Genomic DNA, 15,583 nt, shown 5'->3' with positions numbered 1-15,583 from the left:
TTTAACAAGCATATTTTGTCAAGGGTCAATAGGTTCTTATTGTTCCATGTGGCGATTTTCATTACCCTTCAAGCAAGGCCTTTGCTTCCTTGGATTTTGCTAAGAACTTTTTAATGCTTTGCAACCCTTTCTTAGAGGCTTCTTGCTCCCTTTTTTGCCTATTCAATTTCCTCCCCTTTCCCTTTCTACCCTTTTCTAGAGCCTTTGCAGCAATTTGACTAATACATTTGCATTGAACAACTCTTCTTTCGTTTCCTCTTCGTCTGTGGAAGAACCACCTAAATTCTCCTCTTTATTATCCACCAAAGCATAGTTACCATTCTAAATTGTATTTTCGTGTAACTTAGGGGATTCCCTAATAGTGGTGATGCTTTTGAAGTCATTTTATTTGACGTCTTGCACCAAAGTCATTTGTCTCATATTTACTAAACATAATACTTATAAGCTTACAAAATCCAAATTATTTATATTATATTTATTAAACCCAGTTTTAATAAAATCTACTTATTTTCTTTACATTAATATTATTATTATTTGAGTTTGGCTTGAATCAAGTTACTTGTCGTATTCATTAAACTTAATTTCAATAAAGAAATCAACCTTTTTTTCTCTATAGTGATGTAATTATTGATGAAATTTGTCTTTATCTTGCATGCTTTAACTTTCCATAATCAAAATTATTTGTTGTATTTTCTTGACAATGACGTAGTTATTAATGAATTTTAACTTACACAAATTAATTTTCTATTGAAAGATGAAACATAAAACATTCTCTCTATATTTTGTTAATACTTAAATGCTTATGTATTCCAAATTATTTATCATATCTATTAACCCTAATTTTAATAAAATTTACTTGTTTTTATTCTTTTTTTTTTCCCTAAACTTCACCGCCTAATACCTAAATGCCCACATTATCCAAAATTGATAGAGACTTTGATTTGGCCTGGATGCAATCCACTAATATCTAGATACATGAATAATCCTAAATTGATAGATACTTTGACTGTCATTATAATACCTGATTTCATTTTTTATGAAGAGCCCCGTTGTGTCAAAATAAACGAGACAGCAGGTACACACAGAAAAAAAGCAAACAAAAAGGAGGGCACTGGTCAGCACCAGGATGCGGTTCTGGCGGCAGAGAGCACGAGCGGTGACTTGGCTATTTCCTTTGACAGAGTTCAATCAGGTATATGAAACCAGGGAAGATTTGTAAAGTTGTAAGCATTTCATTTGCTCCCCTGATCCCTCTATAAATAGATGTAACAAATGCATATATCAATACCCAACAGCACAGAGAACAACAGTACCTGCAATGGCTGTTACTGGGCTGAGGAAATCAAAGATGGAGGTGAAGAATGATGAAAGAGTTAACTATTGCTATGATATCAAGAATGGTTCAAAGAGGAAGAACAGCAATGAGAATTCAAAGCTGTTGGCATCTGATGCCCTGCTTCTTCCCTTGGGACTCACCAATAAGTTGTTCTTTGTGCTCTTCTTCACTGCATCATATTTCCTAATGGGGAGATGGAGGGAGAAGATCAGGACCTCAACACCCCTTCATGTTGTCAGCTTTGGAGAGCTTGTGGCCATTGTAGCCCAGTTGTCTTCCTTCATTTATTTGCTTGGATTCTTTGGCATTGATTATGTGCAAAACTTCATTAGCAAAGGGAATGACGGCTCCTGGGATGATTTTACCATGGAGGCAGATTTCAACACCCCTCCAACAACGTGTGAGATGGCAGCCAAAGAAGAAGTTGCTGTTAAGAAACCTGAGGTCCAGCTCAAGGGAATTGCTCTTGGTGACAATGAGGATGGAGACATTGCAGTTGCTGTATGTAATGGTACTGTAGCATCCTATTCTCTTGAATCCTCCCTTGGGGACTGCAAGAGAGCTGCCTCTGTGAGGAGGACTGCCTTGGAGCTCATGACTGGGAGATCTCTTGATGGATTGCCCTTGGAGGGATTTAATTATGAGTCCATTCTTGGGCAGTGCTGTGAGATGCCTGTGGGTTATGTACAAGTTCCTGTGGGTGTGGCAGGGCCTTTGCTACTTAATGGGTCTGAGTACATGGTGCCCATGGCAACCACAGAAGGTTGTCTGGTGGCCAGCACCAACAGAGGTTGCAAGGCCATCCTTATGAGTGGTGGGGCTACAAGCATTCTTCTCAGAGATGGGATGACTAGAGCCCCTGTTGTTAGGTTTCAGAGTGCCAAGAGAGCTGCAGATCTTAAGTTCTATATTGAGGATCCCACAAACTCTGATAACCTGTCAGACATCTTCAACAGGTATGTGTTTCTTCTCCTCAATTTGTATGCACAATTGATTGCATAGTTTTGTGGGCATTGGGCAGTGAAATAACGCCATTTGTAGACATATAGTTTCCACACTCAGTTTTTTATTTTGACTGCGTGTGCTTTTTTTCTTGACATTTCAGATAAAACTCTATGATCCTTCATCAATTTTTATTTTTTTTATATTTTCTGATAAACTACAATGCACAATAAAGCCATATTTTCAAGATAGATGATAAGATTTTGGGTACACATCATTTCAACAGGACAAGCAGGTTTGCCAGACTACAAGACATAAAATGTGCAGTTGCAGGCAAGAATCTGTATATGAGATTCTCATGCTTCACTGGAGATGCCATGGGAATGAATATGGTCTCCAAGGGTGTTCAGAATGTCTTGGATCATCTTCAAATTGTGTTCCCTGACATGGATGTTATCAGCGTTTCTGGTAATTCAAGTCCTCCAATTTTTCACCACTTTTGTTTCTGCAGAGCAGATTTTACTCTATTTCATTGGATTGTGCTTTAAATGGGTGGGCTAATTTTGCAAATGGGCTTCTGTTTTTAGGCAATTTCTGTGCAGACAAGAAGCCCGCGGCAGTGAACTGGATTGAAGGGCGTGGGAAATCGGTAGTGTGTGAGGCCATCATAACAGAGGCAGTTGTGAACAAGGTCTTGAAGACTACAGTTCCAGCATTATTGGAGCTGAACATGCTCAAGAACTTGACAGGATCTGCAATGGCGGGCGCCATGGGAGGGTTCAATGCCCATGCTGCCAACATTGTGTCTGCAATTTTCATTGCAACAGGCCAAGATCCAGCCCAAAATGTGGAGAGCTCCCACTGTATTACCATGATGGAGGGTGTGAATGGGGGCAAGGATCTGCACATATCGGTGAGCATGCCCTGCATAGAGGTGGGGACTGTGGGAGGAGGGACTCAATTAGCAGCACAGGCAGCGTGCTTGAACATGCTTGGAGTGAAAGGAGCAAATGGGACATCACCTGGTTCAAATGCTCAGAAGTTGGCCAGAGTAGTAGCAGCTGCAGTAATGGCAGGGGAGCTTTCTCTCATGTCCGCTCTTGCGGCTGGCCAGCTCGTCAAGAGCCACATGAAGTATAACCGATCTACCAAAGATGTCAAAGCAGCCTAATCAGAATAAGTTTGAACTTAGCCCACTAAAAGTTCAGGCATCTCACTTAATTCTCTGTGCATATTAGTTTCAAAGTTCAACAAGAGACCCAAGGTCTCAGGTTCTTGTCAATGGTGTCATTAGTTTAGAATAGAAAATAGAAAAACATTTCAGTAGATGTTAATTTGCTTAAAAAGGAGTTATTGTCTATTATTGTCAACTAGCATTTGTATGATGTTAATTTGTTTAAAAAGAGAGTTATTATCAATTATTGTCAACTATTTGTTCTAATGTTAATTTGCTTATGTGTGTTAATATATTGTTGTGTGCTAGAATACATTTGAAAAGTTCTTTTTTATATACATATAAATACAAATAAGATTTCAAGATGTAAGATTCCATAGTTTAGAACATGTCGAATTTAAATTTATTGGTATAATTTTTAAGGTGATTATTCCTAAGTGATGTATGAAAACGTGTTAATAAGATAGAACATTATAAGAATAAATTGAAGCGTGCATTTGGTATGAGTGATCTTGTTTATTTATTTTCAAAGAATTTTAGTTTACTATAGCATATTGTTAATTTAAAGTGAAAGTTATTTCAAAATTTAGTGATGTACAAAATATTTAATTTAAAATATTTTTTATTTTGAGAAATATAATTGTAATAAAACAAGGGATGAATTGTAATGATATAGTTATATTATTAAAAAAATGTTAAGATTTAAGTAAAAAAACTAATTATACATCACTTCACTTCCCATGGAATATTAAGGGCCTACCCACCCCTCAAACTATAAGAAACTGTGTGCCATCTTCATATATACATATAATTAATTTAAATATTCATTTTAATATAATTAATAAAGAAGTTATAATGCTATAAGTAATCTATTATATTAATTATATTGTGTTGACATCCTCTAATATTTTTTACTAAATATATTTACCATATTTATATTAGTTTTATATAATTTTCAATTTTAAAATTGTTTATATTTTATATTGTATGAATGATTATAATTTTTAACAAATTTTATTATATCACAAGTGCCATTGAGTGTCATAATACTTACCTTTAACAAAATTGTTAACAATAAATTTTTTATGTAATAGAATTTATCTTTTCTTCTATTATTATGTCAATTAGTATTTTAATCAAATTAAAAAATTAATAAAATGTTAACAAACAATTATTTTATTTTATTAATATTTATTTTAATTATAAAAATAAATGTACTTTACTCTAGTTTAGTTATTTTGTTTTATTTTACTAGTTTTGAAGAATAATTTTAAGTTATTTACATTATTTACCCAAGAATTTTTTTTATTTATATTTTTTTTATCAATTAATATTTGATCATATTAATACTGAAGTAGAAATTTACATAAAACAAGTCTACATATTAGTGGCTTTGTTCATATATAACCATAATAGTCATCACAAAACTCAACTTATGACCAAAATACCAGTTCTACACCACTATAGTTATCAAAAAATATTGTCTAGGACCCAATTCCTTCTAAAATATAGTTATCATGCTTATAAGACCCTACTTACAACATCAACATACCCTATTGACTCGCAAAAAGATCAAAACTAAAAAGTTTACTGATTTGGGGCTTGTTCTCTTGGCTTCCCACGACTGAGCCAGTGATCGTCCTTTTTGAAGGCATTTTTCTTATTGGCTTGTTTGGTTTCATCTAGAGCCAAATCTTGCAACATCTACTATGTGTTGCACAAGTAATTCTTTATGTAGTTCCATCCCACTTGCACCTCCTCTCAACACACTTCTATATTTGTGTTCGCTCTCCACAACATGAATGACCTCAATTTGTGAACACGACTCACTAGAGGCAACAACCCCTCATTCACTTTGTGAGCATTCTCTGTTTGTGTCCGCTCCCCACAAGATGAATGACCTCAACTTGTGAACATATCACTAGAGGCAACAACCCCTCATTCACTTTGTGAGAATCAACTCATTAGAGGCACCAACCCTTGGGGTGGCTTAAACAACACACACTAAGCTTTGACTTAGTGTGTGATGTCTCATGTGGGTCCTGATTTCATATTTCCGTTATTGTTTCCTTCCGATTTCGTTCTAATGCAAAACCCAAAACATTTTCGATTAAACAAAAAGTTATCTGGTGAAAATGTAGAAATCTGTTTTATAAAACTATCTCAACCTTGTATAGTAGTATTTTTTTTTAATACGTTTTTGTTTAATTTTTATAAAATAATTATAGTTAAATATTTTTCATTGAATTTCATGATATACAATTTATAATATTTATGAATTTATATTTTCATTAATTTAAATTAAAAATATATTAATAAAAATATTAATTTGAAATATATCATTTAAATAAAATATTGAATATTAATGTAAAATATATTATATAATGTAAAAACCAAACAAAATATCAAATCTATAATAATGCAAATCTTAATGCAAAATATAAAATACAAAATTTATTATAAAATAGAAAGCTCTATTAAATCTTAAATTTAAAGTGTAAAATATAGTATTGGAGTTGAGGAAAAATCAACTCTACAGCTCCCAAAGATCACCTGGATGCAAACTTGTCACAGAAGGAGAGAAGCAAAAAAGCTATGGAGGCCAGGATTCAGAGATCTAGAAAAGAGGAGTCACATTGATTGTGCAACAAGAATGCAATTCAATAATTACATCGAAGGTGCAGAGAAAGTACATAGTGTCGTGGAAGGAACACTCACTTGACACACATCATGAGGCTAATGTCGTGGAAGGAACACTCACGTGACAAAGGTAGATGACAAACAAAGGCAAACATGAAGCCCCCCATGGCACTTTATAAGTAGTGCATGTACAATAAGGCACAAGATGTGCAAGATCCCAAGTATGCAATGCATGGTGGCACTTTATCTCAATGTGTTTGCATAAATAAAATGCTACAATGATCACAAGAGAAAAAAGACTAGAAATAGAAAGAACAACCAAAGACGAGACATCCTACTCAAAGAAAGAGATCCCAAGACCTGAAACATCCAAGATATTCACCAGAGTGCTGAAAAGAAAAGAACTGAATAAAATATACCTAGAGAAGAATCTGGAAACAAAACTCATATGAATGGAATGAACACAGAACAAAATTTCCAACAATATAAAGTTTTCAAAAAATGGAGTTCGAATGCTCAAGTTATGTCTCCCAGAGTGCAAAAATGAACCTCTAGCTTTGACAGCAAATAACACCATCAAAAATTCAAACCTCTAGATCTGGATAGAGCTTAGAAAGAGTTTTTCGACGATATAAGGTTTGTCGAAAAATGCCTCTGTATGCCCAAGATATGGCCAAAAGACTGAAGGTGCTCCGGATGGGCTCAGAAGAAGCCTAAAGGCTACCTACAAAGTGCTGATGTCATCATTCTACGAGCATAAATTTGACGGTCATATGGCCGTCACCACCCAAAAAACAATCTCCCTAGAAAAACTCACCAAAAAAAAATCTGGTGCCCAACAAAAAATCTCAATCGTTGGAAAACAAAGAAGGGGGTCGGAAACAGGCCGACGGCTCTTGGGCGGCGCGGGAGTGGTGCAGGGCAGCAGTTGGGCGGCAATCAGGCAGTTGGTGGGCAGCCGGGGAGACCTGGCGACCAGCGGGGCCTGCGGGCGGCGAGGCTCGACAGGAGCGTGGTGGGCGGTGGGAGCTCAACGGCCAACAGGCTCGGCAACCAAAAAGCACAAGGGCCCAACAAAAAGTGTCGGAGGGCATCAACCGGTCTACAAATGCTTGCCACAACCTGTATGGCCTGCACTGTCTGCCACGACAGGGAACAAGGGGCTCGCAGGGTTGTACCCTACAGGTACCCAAAAATTGCCCTTCTCAAAAAAAAATTCTTGCCTTTTCAATTTTTTTAAAAAAATCAAAGCAAAATTTATTAATAAAAAATTCAAACAACCCCCAAAATAAATTTGCCTCGATCTGCGTACTCGAGGTCGTACGGCCTGGGCTTAAATTCTTGTTTTTGCCTCCAATACACCTGACATCAAAATATATCGAATTTTATATCAAAATTTGTGGAAATGACTTCCTGAATCCAACTGTGAGGTCCTTTTGGCACCAAAATGTACCAAATAATCAACTACCCTAGAAACAGAAAAAAGCAACTGCACAAACCCTTGAATACACAGATCTGAAGAACAAGGCCCAAAATCTCTCATGAAGAGAACAAGGGCATGCAGATCTGGAGCTCTTATACCATATTGGAGTTGAGGAAAAATCAACTCTACAGCTCCCAAAGATCACCTGAATGCAAACCTATCACAGAAGAAGAAAAACAAAAAAGCTATGGAGGCCAAAAATCAGAGATCCAGAAAAAGGAGTCATATTGATTGTGCAACAAGAATGCAATTCAATAATTACAATTGTTATTAAAAATACAAAGAGAGAATCCTTATAAGAGGATACTCGAAACCCTAAAGGAGAAAACCCTAAAGAATTATAAGATTCCTAAGTTTAGTTTAAGCATGGAGTATAATAGACTAATAATTAAATAAATAATTATTAGCTAATAAAAGATAATTCTAACATGTAGTCTTGAAAAGAATTATAGAATACAACAAGTTTACAAATACAAATTTTCAATGTTTAGATTTCAAATATATTTTACATATAGTTATAAAAAATTAGTTTACTTTTTTATTCTTTCTTTTTTATAATTATTTTACTTTTAAAATGTTTTGAATAGTTTGATATAATTATAATAACAATTTGTAAATGTGAGAGAAATATGATTGAAAAAATTACAAAATTGGACATTGATATAACTAAGAAACAAATTTAAAAAATGAAGGCATGGAATAAAACTAATATAAATAACTATTAAATAAAAGAAAACATATAACCACTGGGGTTTGGAATGTTCATGATGGTAAATTTGAATTGTTCTCTCTTGTGGTAGCAAAGCTCTCCATCCAATGCATATTAAGTATTCCTTTAGAATCAATAATGTAGAAATTATTTTAATTTTATGTTTCATTGCATTATCTGCTCTTTGATATATATTTTATATATAAAGTTTTTGAAAGAAGATAATTATTTTTCTATAATACCTCTACTACATATATAACTTCTTTTTCCAATTATAATTGTTAATTATTTTGGGTTCCATCATTTCTAATGTTCTATATCAACTATTCAATGGTTATTTATGTTTTTCATTATATTTACCTTTCTCATCTTTTGCTCAATACTTTCAAATTTTAACGATTTATTTATTCTTAGAGATTGCTATTTTTTTACTTTTTAACAATCTTATAGGGTTCATTCTTTATATAATTATTTTACCTTATTCTTTTTCTCCAAAATTTTGTCACTACTTATACAAAATTAAGTCATATAATATTTAATTATTTTTTAATAAAAATTAAAATATATAATCTCTATTCTTCATAATTTTTAATTTTCTATAATTTTTTTATATTTAATATTTGATATTAATTTAATGTATTCTCTTAAATTAATCTCTACATTTTACATTAAAAATTATATTATATAATTCATAATTGAACATTTAGTTCTATATTTTTATTAAATTTATTTTAATATACTTTATATTATAGTGAAATTTATACAAATTTTAAATATATTAATTTTTTTAATTTAATTTATGTTAGAATTTTACATTATAATTTTTTATTATACTTTATATTTTAAAAATACATTGAACAAATTAAGTTTAAGTAATATATTTTTAAAAAACTATTAAGTTTATGTAAAATATATTTTAAAACAATGTGCAAAATATATTTTCAAACTGTATATTGAAAGAATTGTATTTTTTATATTTAAGTGTATATTTTGTACTTTAGAATTAAGATTTACTAGTGAATTGTTATTCTTTGAATTTGACCATTTTAATATTTATTTTAAAAATTAAATTTTATGGTCTTTATCATTAATATAATCATCATCAATTGTAAAAATCAATTTGATGAGTATAATATTGTTTTATATATATGACATTAAATCTTAATTTTGTATTTTACATTATATATTATATTTTTACATTTATTATATATAATATTTTAAATTTACTATATTTAAAATTAAATTAAATATTTTATATTTTATTAATAAATAAAAAATATCTTAAATAAATAATTTTAAAAGTCCAAGGGGTTGAGCTTAACTAGTTAAAACACTGGGTGGAGACCCAAGTTCAACTCCCAATAGGGATAGGTCTTGGAGTCAATCTAATCAAACATAATAATAATAATAATTCAAAGATATGTAATGGGGATGGGCCCCCTACTGTGTCCCCACTGGTTCATAGCTCCAGTCAAAAGCTATTCAGGCTTCGGCCAGTTACCAATAAAAAAAATAAAAATAAACAAATAAATAAATAATTTTAAAAATTAGTACAACCTTTAATATATTAAAAAATTAACATTGGTAAATATTCTCACCAATTTTGAACATCGTCTGTTATTAAAGGACAATACTGCCGATGAAACACAACACACACTAGTCAAAGCTTAGTGTGTTGTTTAAGGGTGGCCCCAACCCTTTACAGCTAAGCACCAAATTAATAAGAGACGTCATCATTTCTTTAAAAAGCACCAACATAACAAGAGACATCAATCTCTTATTTGAAAAACACCAACTTCCAAAACAAAATTCTACCTTTTTCGATGTTCTTTTTGAGAAATGATAGACATTTTTATCTCTTTTATGTCTCTCTTGTCTTCACATTACATATCTTTCTTAAATGATCTTACTTTCTTAAAAGATCTTAATATATTTGTTCAATTCCCATTTCACATACTTTGGCTCTAAATCTGTTCTAGATCTACTCTAATTTGAATTATAATTCTGCTCTTATCTGCCTCATAACTCCTCTACAAAATCTTCATAAATCTTCTCATTAATAAGTTTTCTCTGCCGTAATAAATTCGAATGATATATCTTCTCAATTCCTCATTGCTCAACTCACTCAGATCTTCTTCTTACTCTACCTGTAAACTTGCTTCCAATCGAATGATACCTTATTACATTACAAACAATTTCCATTCACACTATTCAATCTGATTTAATATCTTCGCTAGTATGGAGAAAGGGTGCGAGTGCATATGGAGAGTCATTTCTTTTCAAAAGGACATATCTTTTAACAGCATTTAATCTCCATTGCAGTCTTTTAAAACTTTAATCGCTGTCTTAAAACACTAATGTTGGCCAGCATTGATGGTCGATTGATTAGAGTTAATTTGTTATAATGAGCACCATAAGGAGGAAGTCGGCTTGCACATTTTCTTCACAGTCGACCACCTTAATTACTATTGTTTTTATTGAATAAAATCGCTACTTATTAGTAGTAGTTAAAAACAGTTGCATTGTCTCAAGGAATTGCACTTTTTATCTGTTGGTTTGTTTCTTTAACAAATTGTATCTTTAAATTAAAAAATGGATAAAATTTATTCAACACAAAGAAAATTATAGAATAAGAAAGATCAGAAATTGGGCAAAAAAAACAGAACATTAAACAACTTTTATCTTCATCAATTAAAGAAAGAATTTAAAGATAATTGTCCCCTTATACACAATATATTCCAGCCTTTCCTCACCAATAAGTTATTCTTTGTGCTCTTCTTCACTGCATCATATTTCCTAATGGGGAGATGGAGGGAGAAGATCGGGACCTCAACACCCCTTCATGTTGTCAGTTTTGGGGAGCTTGTGGCCATTGTAGCCCAGCTGTCTTCCTTCATTTATTTCCTTGGATTCTTTGGCATTGATTATGTGCAAAACTTCATTAGCAAGGGGAATGATGGCTCCTGGATGATTTTACCATGGAGGCAGATTTCAACACCCCTCCAACAACCTGTGAGATGGCAGCCAAAGAAGAAATTGTTGTTAAGAAACCTGAGGTCCAGCTCAAGGGAATTGGTCTTGGTGATAATGAGGATGGAGACATTGCAGCTGCTGTATGTAATGGTACTGTAGCATCCTATTCTCTTGAATCCTCCCTTGGGGACTGCAAGAGAGCTGCCTCTGTGAGGAGGACTGCTTTGGAGCTCATGACTGGGAGATCTCTTAATGGATTGCCCTTGGAGGGATTTAATTATGAGTCGATTCTTGGACAGTGCTGTGAGATGCCTGTGGGTTATGTACAAGTTCCTGTGGGTGTGGCAGGGCCTTTGCTACTTAATGGATCTGAGTACATGGTGCCCATGGCAACCACAGAAGGTTGTCTGGTGGCCAGCACTAACAGAGGTTGCAAGGCCATCCTTATGAGTGGTGGGGCTACAAGCATTCTTATCAGAGAAGGGATGACTAGGGCCCCTGTTGTTAGGTTTCAGAGTGCCAAGAGAGCTGCAGATCTTAAGTTCTATATTGAGGATCCCACAAACTCTGATAGCCTCTCAGACATCTTCAACAGGTATGTGTTTCTTCTCCAGAGTCCAGACCCTCTTTTTCATTTGCAAGCACAATTGGTCACATGGTTTTATGGGCACTGTGCACTGAAATAAAGTTATATTGTAGACATATAGTTTCCACAGTCCATCATTGCACTTTCTATTTTTGACTCTCTGTGCTTTTTTCTTTACGTTTAAGATCAAACTCTATGATCTTCTCGTCTTACTTTCTGATGAAAGATCATAAAGTTCGATCCAAAATGTCAAAGAAAAACACATACAGTTAAAACCAGAAACTGCAATGCACAAGAAAGCCATATTTTCAAGATAGATGATAAGATTTTGCATACACATTATTGCAACAGGACAAGCAGGTTTGCCCGGCTACAAGACATAAAATGTGCAGTTGCAGGCAAGAATTTGTATATGAGATTCTCATGCTTCACTGGAGATGCCATGGGAATGAATATGGTCTCCAAGGGTGTTCAGAATGTCTTGGATCACCTTCAAATCATGTTCCCTGACATGGATGTTATCAGCGTTTCTGGTAATTCAAGTGCTCCAATTTTTCACCACTTTTGTTTCTGCAGAGGAGGTTTTACTCTATTTCATTGGATTGTGCTTTAAATGGGTGGGCTAATTTTGCATATAGGCTTCTATTTTTAGGCAATTTCTGTGCAGATAAGAAGCCCACAGCAGTTAACTGGATCGAAGGGCGTGGGAAATCGGTTGTGTGTGAGGCCATCATAACAGAGGCAGTTGTGAACAAGGTCTTGAAGACTACAGTTCCAGCATTATTGGAGCTGAACATGCTCAAGAACTTGACAGGATCTGCAATGGCAGGTGCCATGGGAGGGTTCAATGCCCATGCTGCTAACATTGTGTCTGCAATTTTCATTGCAACAGGCCAAGATCCAGCCCAAAATGTGGAGAGCTCCCACTGTATTACCATGATGGAGGGTGTGAATGGGGGCAAGGACCTGCACATATCGGTGAGCATGCCCTGCATAGAGGTGGGGACTGTGGGAGGAGGGACTCAATTAGCATCACAGGCAGCGTGCTTGAACATGCTTGGAGTGAAAGGAGCAAATGGGACTTCACCTGGTTCAAATGCTCAGAAGTTGGCCACAGTAGTGGCAGCTGCAGTAATGGCAGGGGAGCTTTCTCTCATGTCTGCTCTTGCGGCTGGCCAGCTCGTCAAGAGCCACATGAAGTATAACCGATCTACGAAAGATGTCAAAGCAGCCTAATGAGAATAAGTTTGAACTTAGCCTACTAAAAGTTCAGGCATCTCAAATCATTCTCTGTTAATATTAATATTAGTTCCTAAGAAGTTTACCAGTTCAAATAGAGCGTTCTTAGTAAGCATTTACATCCAAATAAATAAATAATCTTTCAAGGATCTCTTTGCCCCACATTTTGTAGACAACATTATAGTTATCAATGCAAAGGTTGGGGAAACCACAAAATATGAGAGTTTCAAACAAGACTTTCTAGTGTTAGAGAATTTGTGTTCTGGAAAGCGAGGTGACAAGTTCAAATCTCATCAAGGATAAGGTGCGTATAGTTTGAAACATAGTGATTTGTAGCATAGTTAGGTGCCTCCTAGTATAATCCATTTGTAGACCCATATATAGACCACCCAGCATAGAATTTTTCGTTCTTTCTTGAAGTTTCATATTGTAGTTCTCTACTTTGAGGTACTTTACTACTTAAAAGAATAAAAGATATAAATAATGTATCTTATTAAGTTGTTTGAGCATGATATCTTTTAATAATCAATATGTTTTGATAGACATTTGATTTCAATTTTCAACATTAATTGAGTCTAGCCATTGGAACCATGAACACGGGGACTATCCTTTAAAAACTAACAATCTAGTTCTATACTTCTAGTTCTCTACTTTGGGGTACTTCACTACTTAAAAGAATAAAGGATATAAACAATGCATTTTATTAAGTTGTTTGGGTGTGAAACAAGGGCATATATTTTTAAAATTAATATGTTTTAATAGACATTTGATTTCAATTTTCAACATCAATTGAGTCTAGCCATTGGAACCATGAACACAAGGACTATCCCTTAAAAACTAACATTCTAAATCTGTGAGTGTAACGATATAAGGGCAGAAATCTAACAAGCACATTGGCCCAATAGAAGCTTAAATCTATGTGGGCACAACAATAGTGGCTCTTACGACCATTACTATACATCTTAACAACACTACATAAACAAAATTACATTAGCAATACAATTAGTTTTTCATCAAAAAAAAAAAATTCTAATTTTTTCAAGAGTTTATCATTGTTATTTTAATTACTTCCATAAACGGGTATTAGTTGCACCTTAAACGTTATAGAGGAGGACAATGCATACCCTCATGCTTTTACCATTTCATTTACTTCACATTGGTTCATGACTTTAATACATATGTCTAGCATATGTTGGTTTCTTTCGGCACACACTAACCCAAGACCCATTCCAACACTCTATAATGCCTAGAAGTATTTTGTAGAAGACACCTTTGGTACACTTCCAAGAACTTCTCTCATCTAGGATAGTTTTACAATTATGATTCAACCTAGTCATAGTCATTTATCTTGTCCATCTTTTTCAAATTTCAAATTACTTACTTTCCATGGTGGACATTAGTGTGCACACAAAAAGGTGTTAATATTTGGCACCTAGGGCATGCATTTGAAGTGATCATCCCAAAGTCATTTTAAATTGGCATAGCTCACATTAAGAGCATGTTTTGGACAACACATTTGTGTATTTGTGTCTTAATGATTTTGTAAGTTGAGCACAATGACCTCTTTGTCTACATTGATAACCAACTCCACAATCATTTTGACTTTCACTATTAACTCAATAATGGGCTTAATTAAGGCATGTTATAGTCTTGGACTTCAATCCTTCTAAGAAAGATCTATAATGCTCCTTAACACCACCACTTTTTCCTTACTTTAAAAGTCATTGTGCCAACAAGTGTTACAAGTATTGAAGACCTAATTCTAATTTGGACAAAATCACATGAATTCAGATTGTATCACACCACTGCTCAAGATTGGCACAATGGTTTTGTTCCAAACTCTTAGCTCCTTAGACATCAATCATGTTTATGTTGTAATACAATATTCAATCTATATTATAGGTTTGCAATGTTCTATCATTGTGTCATACCAATTGAAATTGAAATTTCAAGTTATGCAACCTTAATATGCTTTATTTTCATTTCAACACATGTTTAATTTTCATATTTGTTGTCTCATTTCATGTAATTGAATAGGCTTAACTCATATATCTTGAATGTTACATATTACTTACATTTTATTGATTTTATTCATTTAACACACTTTAGATATTTGAAAAAAATTATTTTATTTCCCTTCATTTTAGTGAACTCGCAACTTATATGCTTATCCTTTAGGGTTACATTTTTATCTATTTAGTTATTTTTATATGTGTGTGCTTTAATTCTTTCTGCTTTTAAAAAAAACTTGTTTACTCATAATGCTCTTAATGCTTCACCTAAAATTTGGACCTTAGTTGATTGCCACCTTTTGGATGTCTCCAATTGTTTGTTCTTTATTGTTAATATTTAACCATGGGTTACAATAAACCCTTGTCCTTTGCTTCCATTTCTGCATAACTTTAAGGATCTTAAGTTGTTTTCACAATTTGTTGCATCAAACCCTCGAGCCTTTGAAGACATTATATACTTGCATCAAAAAGAGTTTGCTCCACGTTGAT

The 15,583-nt window shown here is 33.8% G+C and overlaps 2 protein-coding genes across 3 annotated transcripts; both read left to right on the top strand.

Annotated features, from left to right (window-relative positions):
* Nucleotides 1-1,031: 1,031 nt before the first annotated feature.
* LOC131073319 (3-hydroxy-3-methylglutaryl-coenzyme A reductase 3) lies at nucleotides 1,032-3,696 on the top strand. Its single transcript, XM_058009730.2, has 3 exons — nucleotides 1,032-2,292; nucleotides 2,565-2,746; nucleotides 2,866-3,696. The coding sequence occupies exons 1-3, from the start codon at nucleotides 1,319-1,321 to the stop codon at nucleotides 3,447-3,449; spliced, it is 1,740 nt and encodes a 579-aa protein (XP_057865713.2). The 5' UTR covers nucleotides 1,032-1,318; the 3' UTR covers nucleotides 3,450-3,696.
* A 7,432-nt stretch (nucleotides 3,697-11,128) lies between these two features.
* Nucleotides 11,129-13,231, top strand: LOC131073318 (3-hydroxy-3-methylglutaryl-coenzyme A reductase 1-like). Of its 2 annotated transcripts, none has more exons than XM_058009729.2 (3): nucleotides 11,129-11,852; nucleotides 12,195-12,376; nucleotides 12,511-13,231. In XM_058009729.2, exons 1-3 carry the CDS (start codon nucleotides 11,263-11,265, stop codon nucleotides 13,077-13,079), a joined length of 1,341 nt encoding a protein of 446 aa, XP_057865712.2. In that variant the 5' UTR covers nucleotides 11,129-11,262; the 3' UTR covers nucleotides 13,080-13,231. The 2 variants fall into 2 exon arrangements, with proteins under 2 accessions (XP_057865712.2, XP_057865711.2); XM_058009728.2 differs by having other exon boundaries at nucleotides 12,496-13,231.
* Nucleotides 13,232-15,583: the final 2,352 nt, after the last annotated feature.

Source organism: Cryptomeria japonica, chromosome 5 (assembly GCF_030272615.1).
Source record: "Cryptomeria japonica chromosome 5, Sugi_1.0, whole genome shotgun sequence".
Taxonomy (NCBI): Eukaryota; Viridiplantae; Streptophyta; class Pinopsida; order Cupressales; family Cupressaceae; genus Cryptomeria; species Cryptomeria japonica.
Note: the sequence above shows the minus strand (reverse complement) of the source record. Positions and strands in the feature narration are given on the sequence as shown.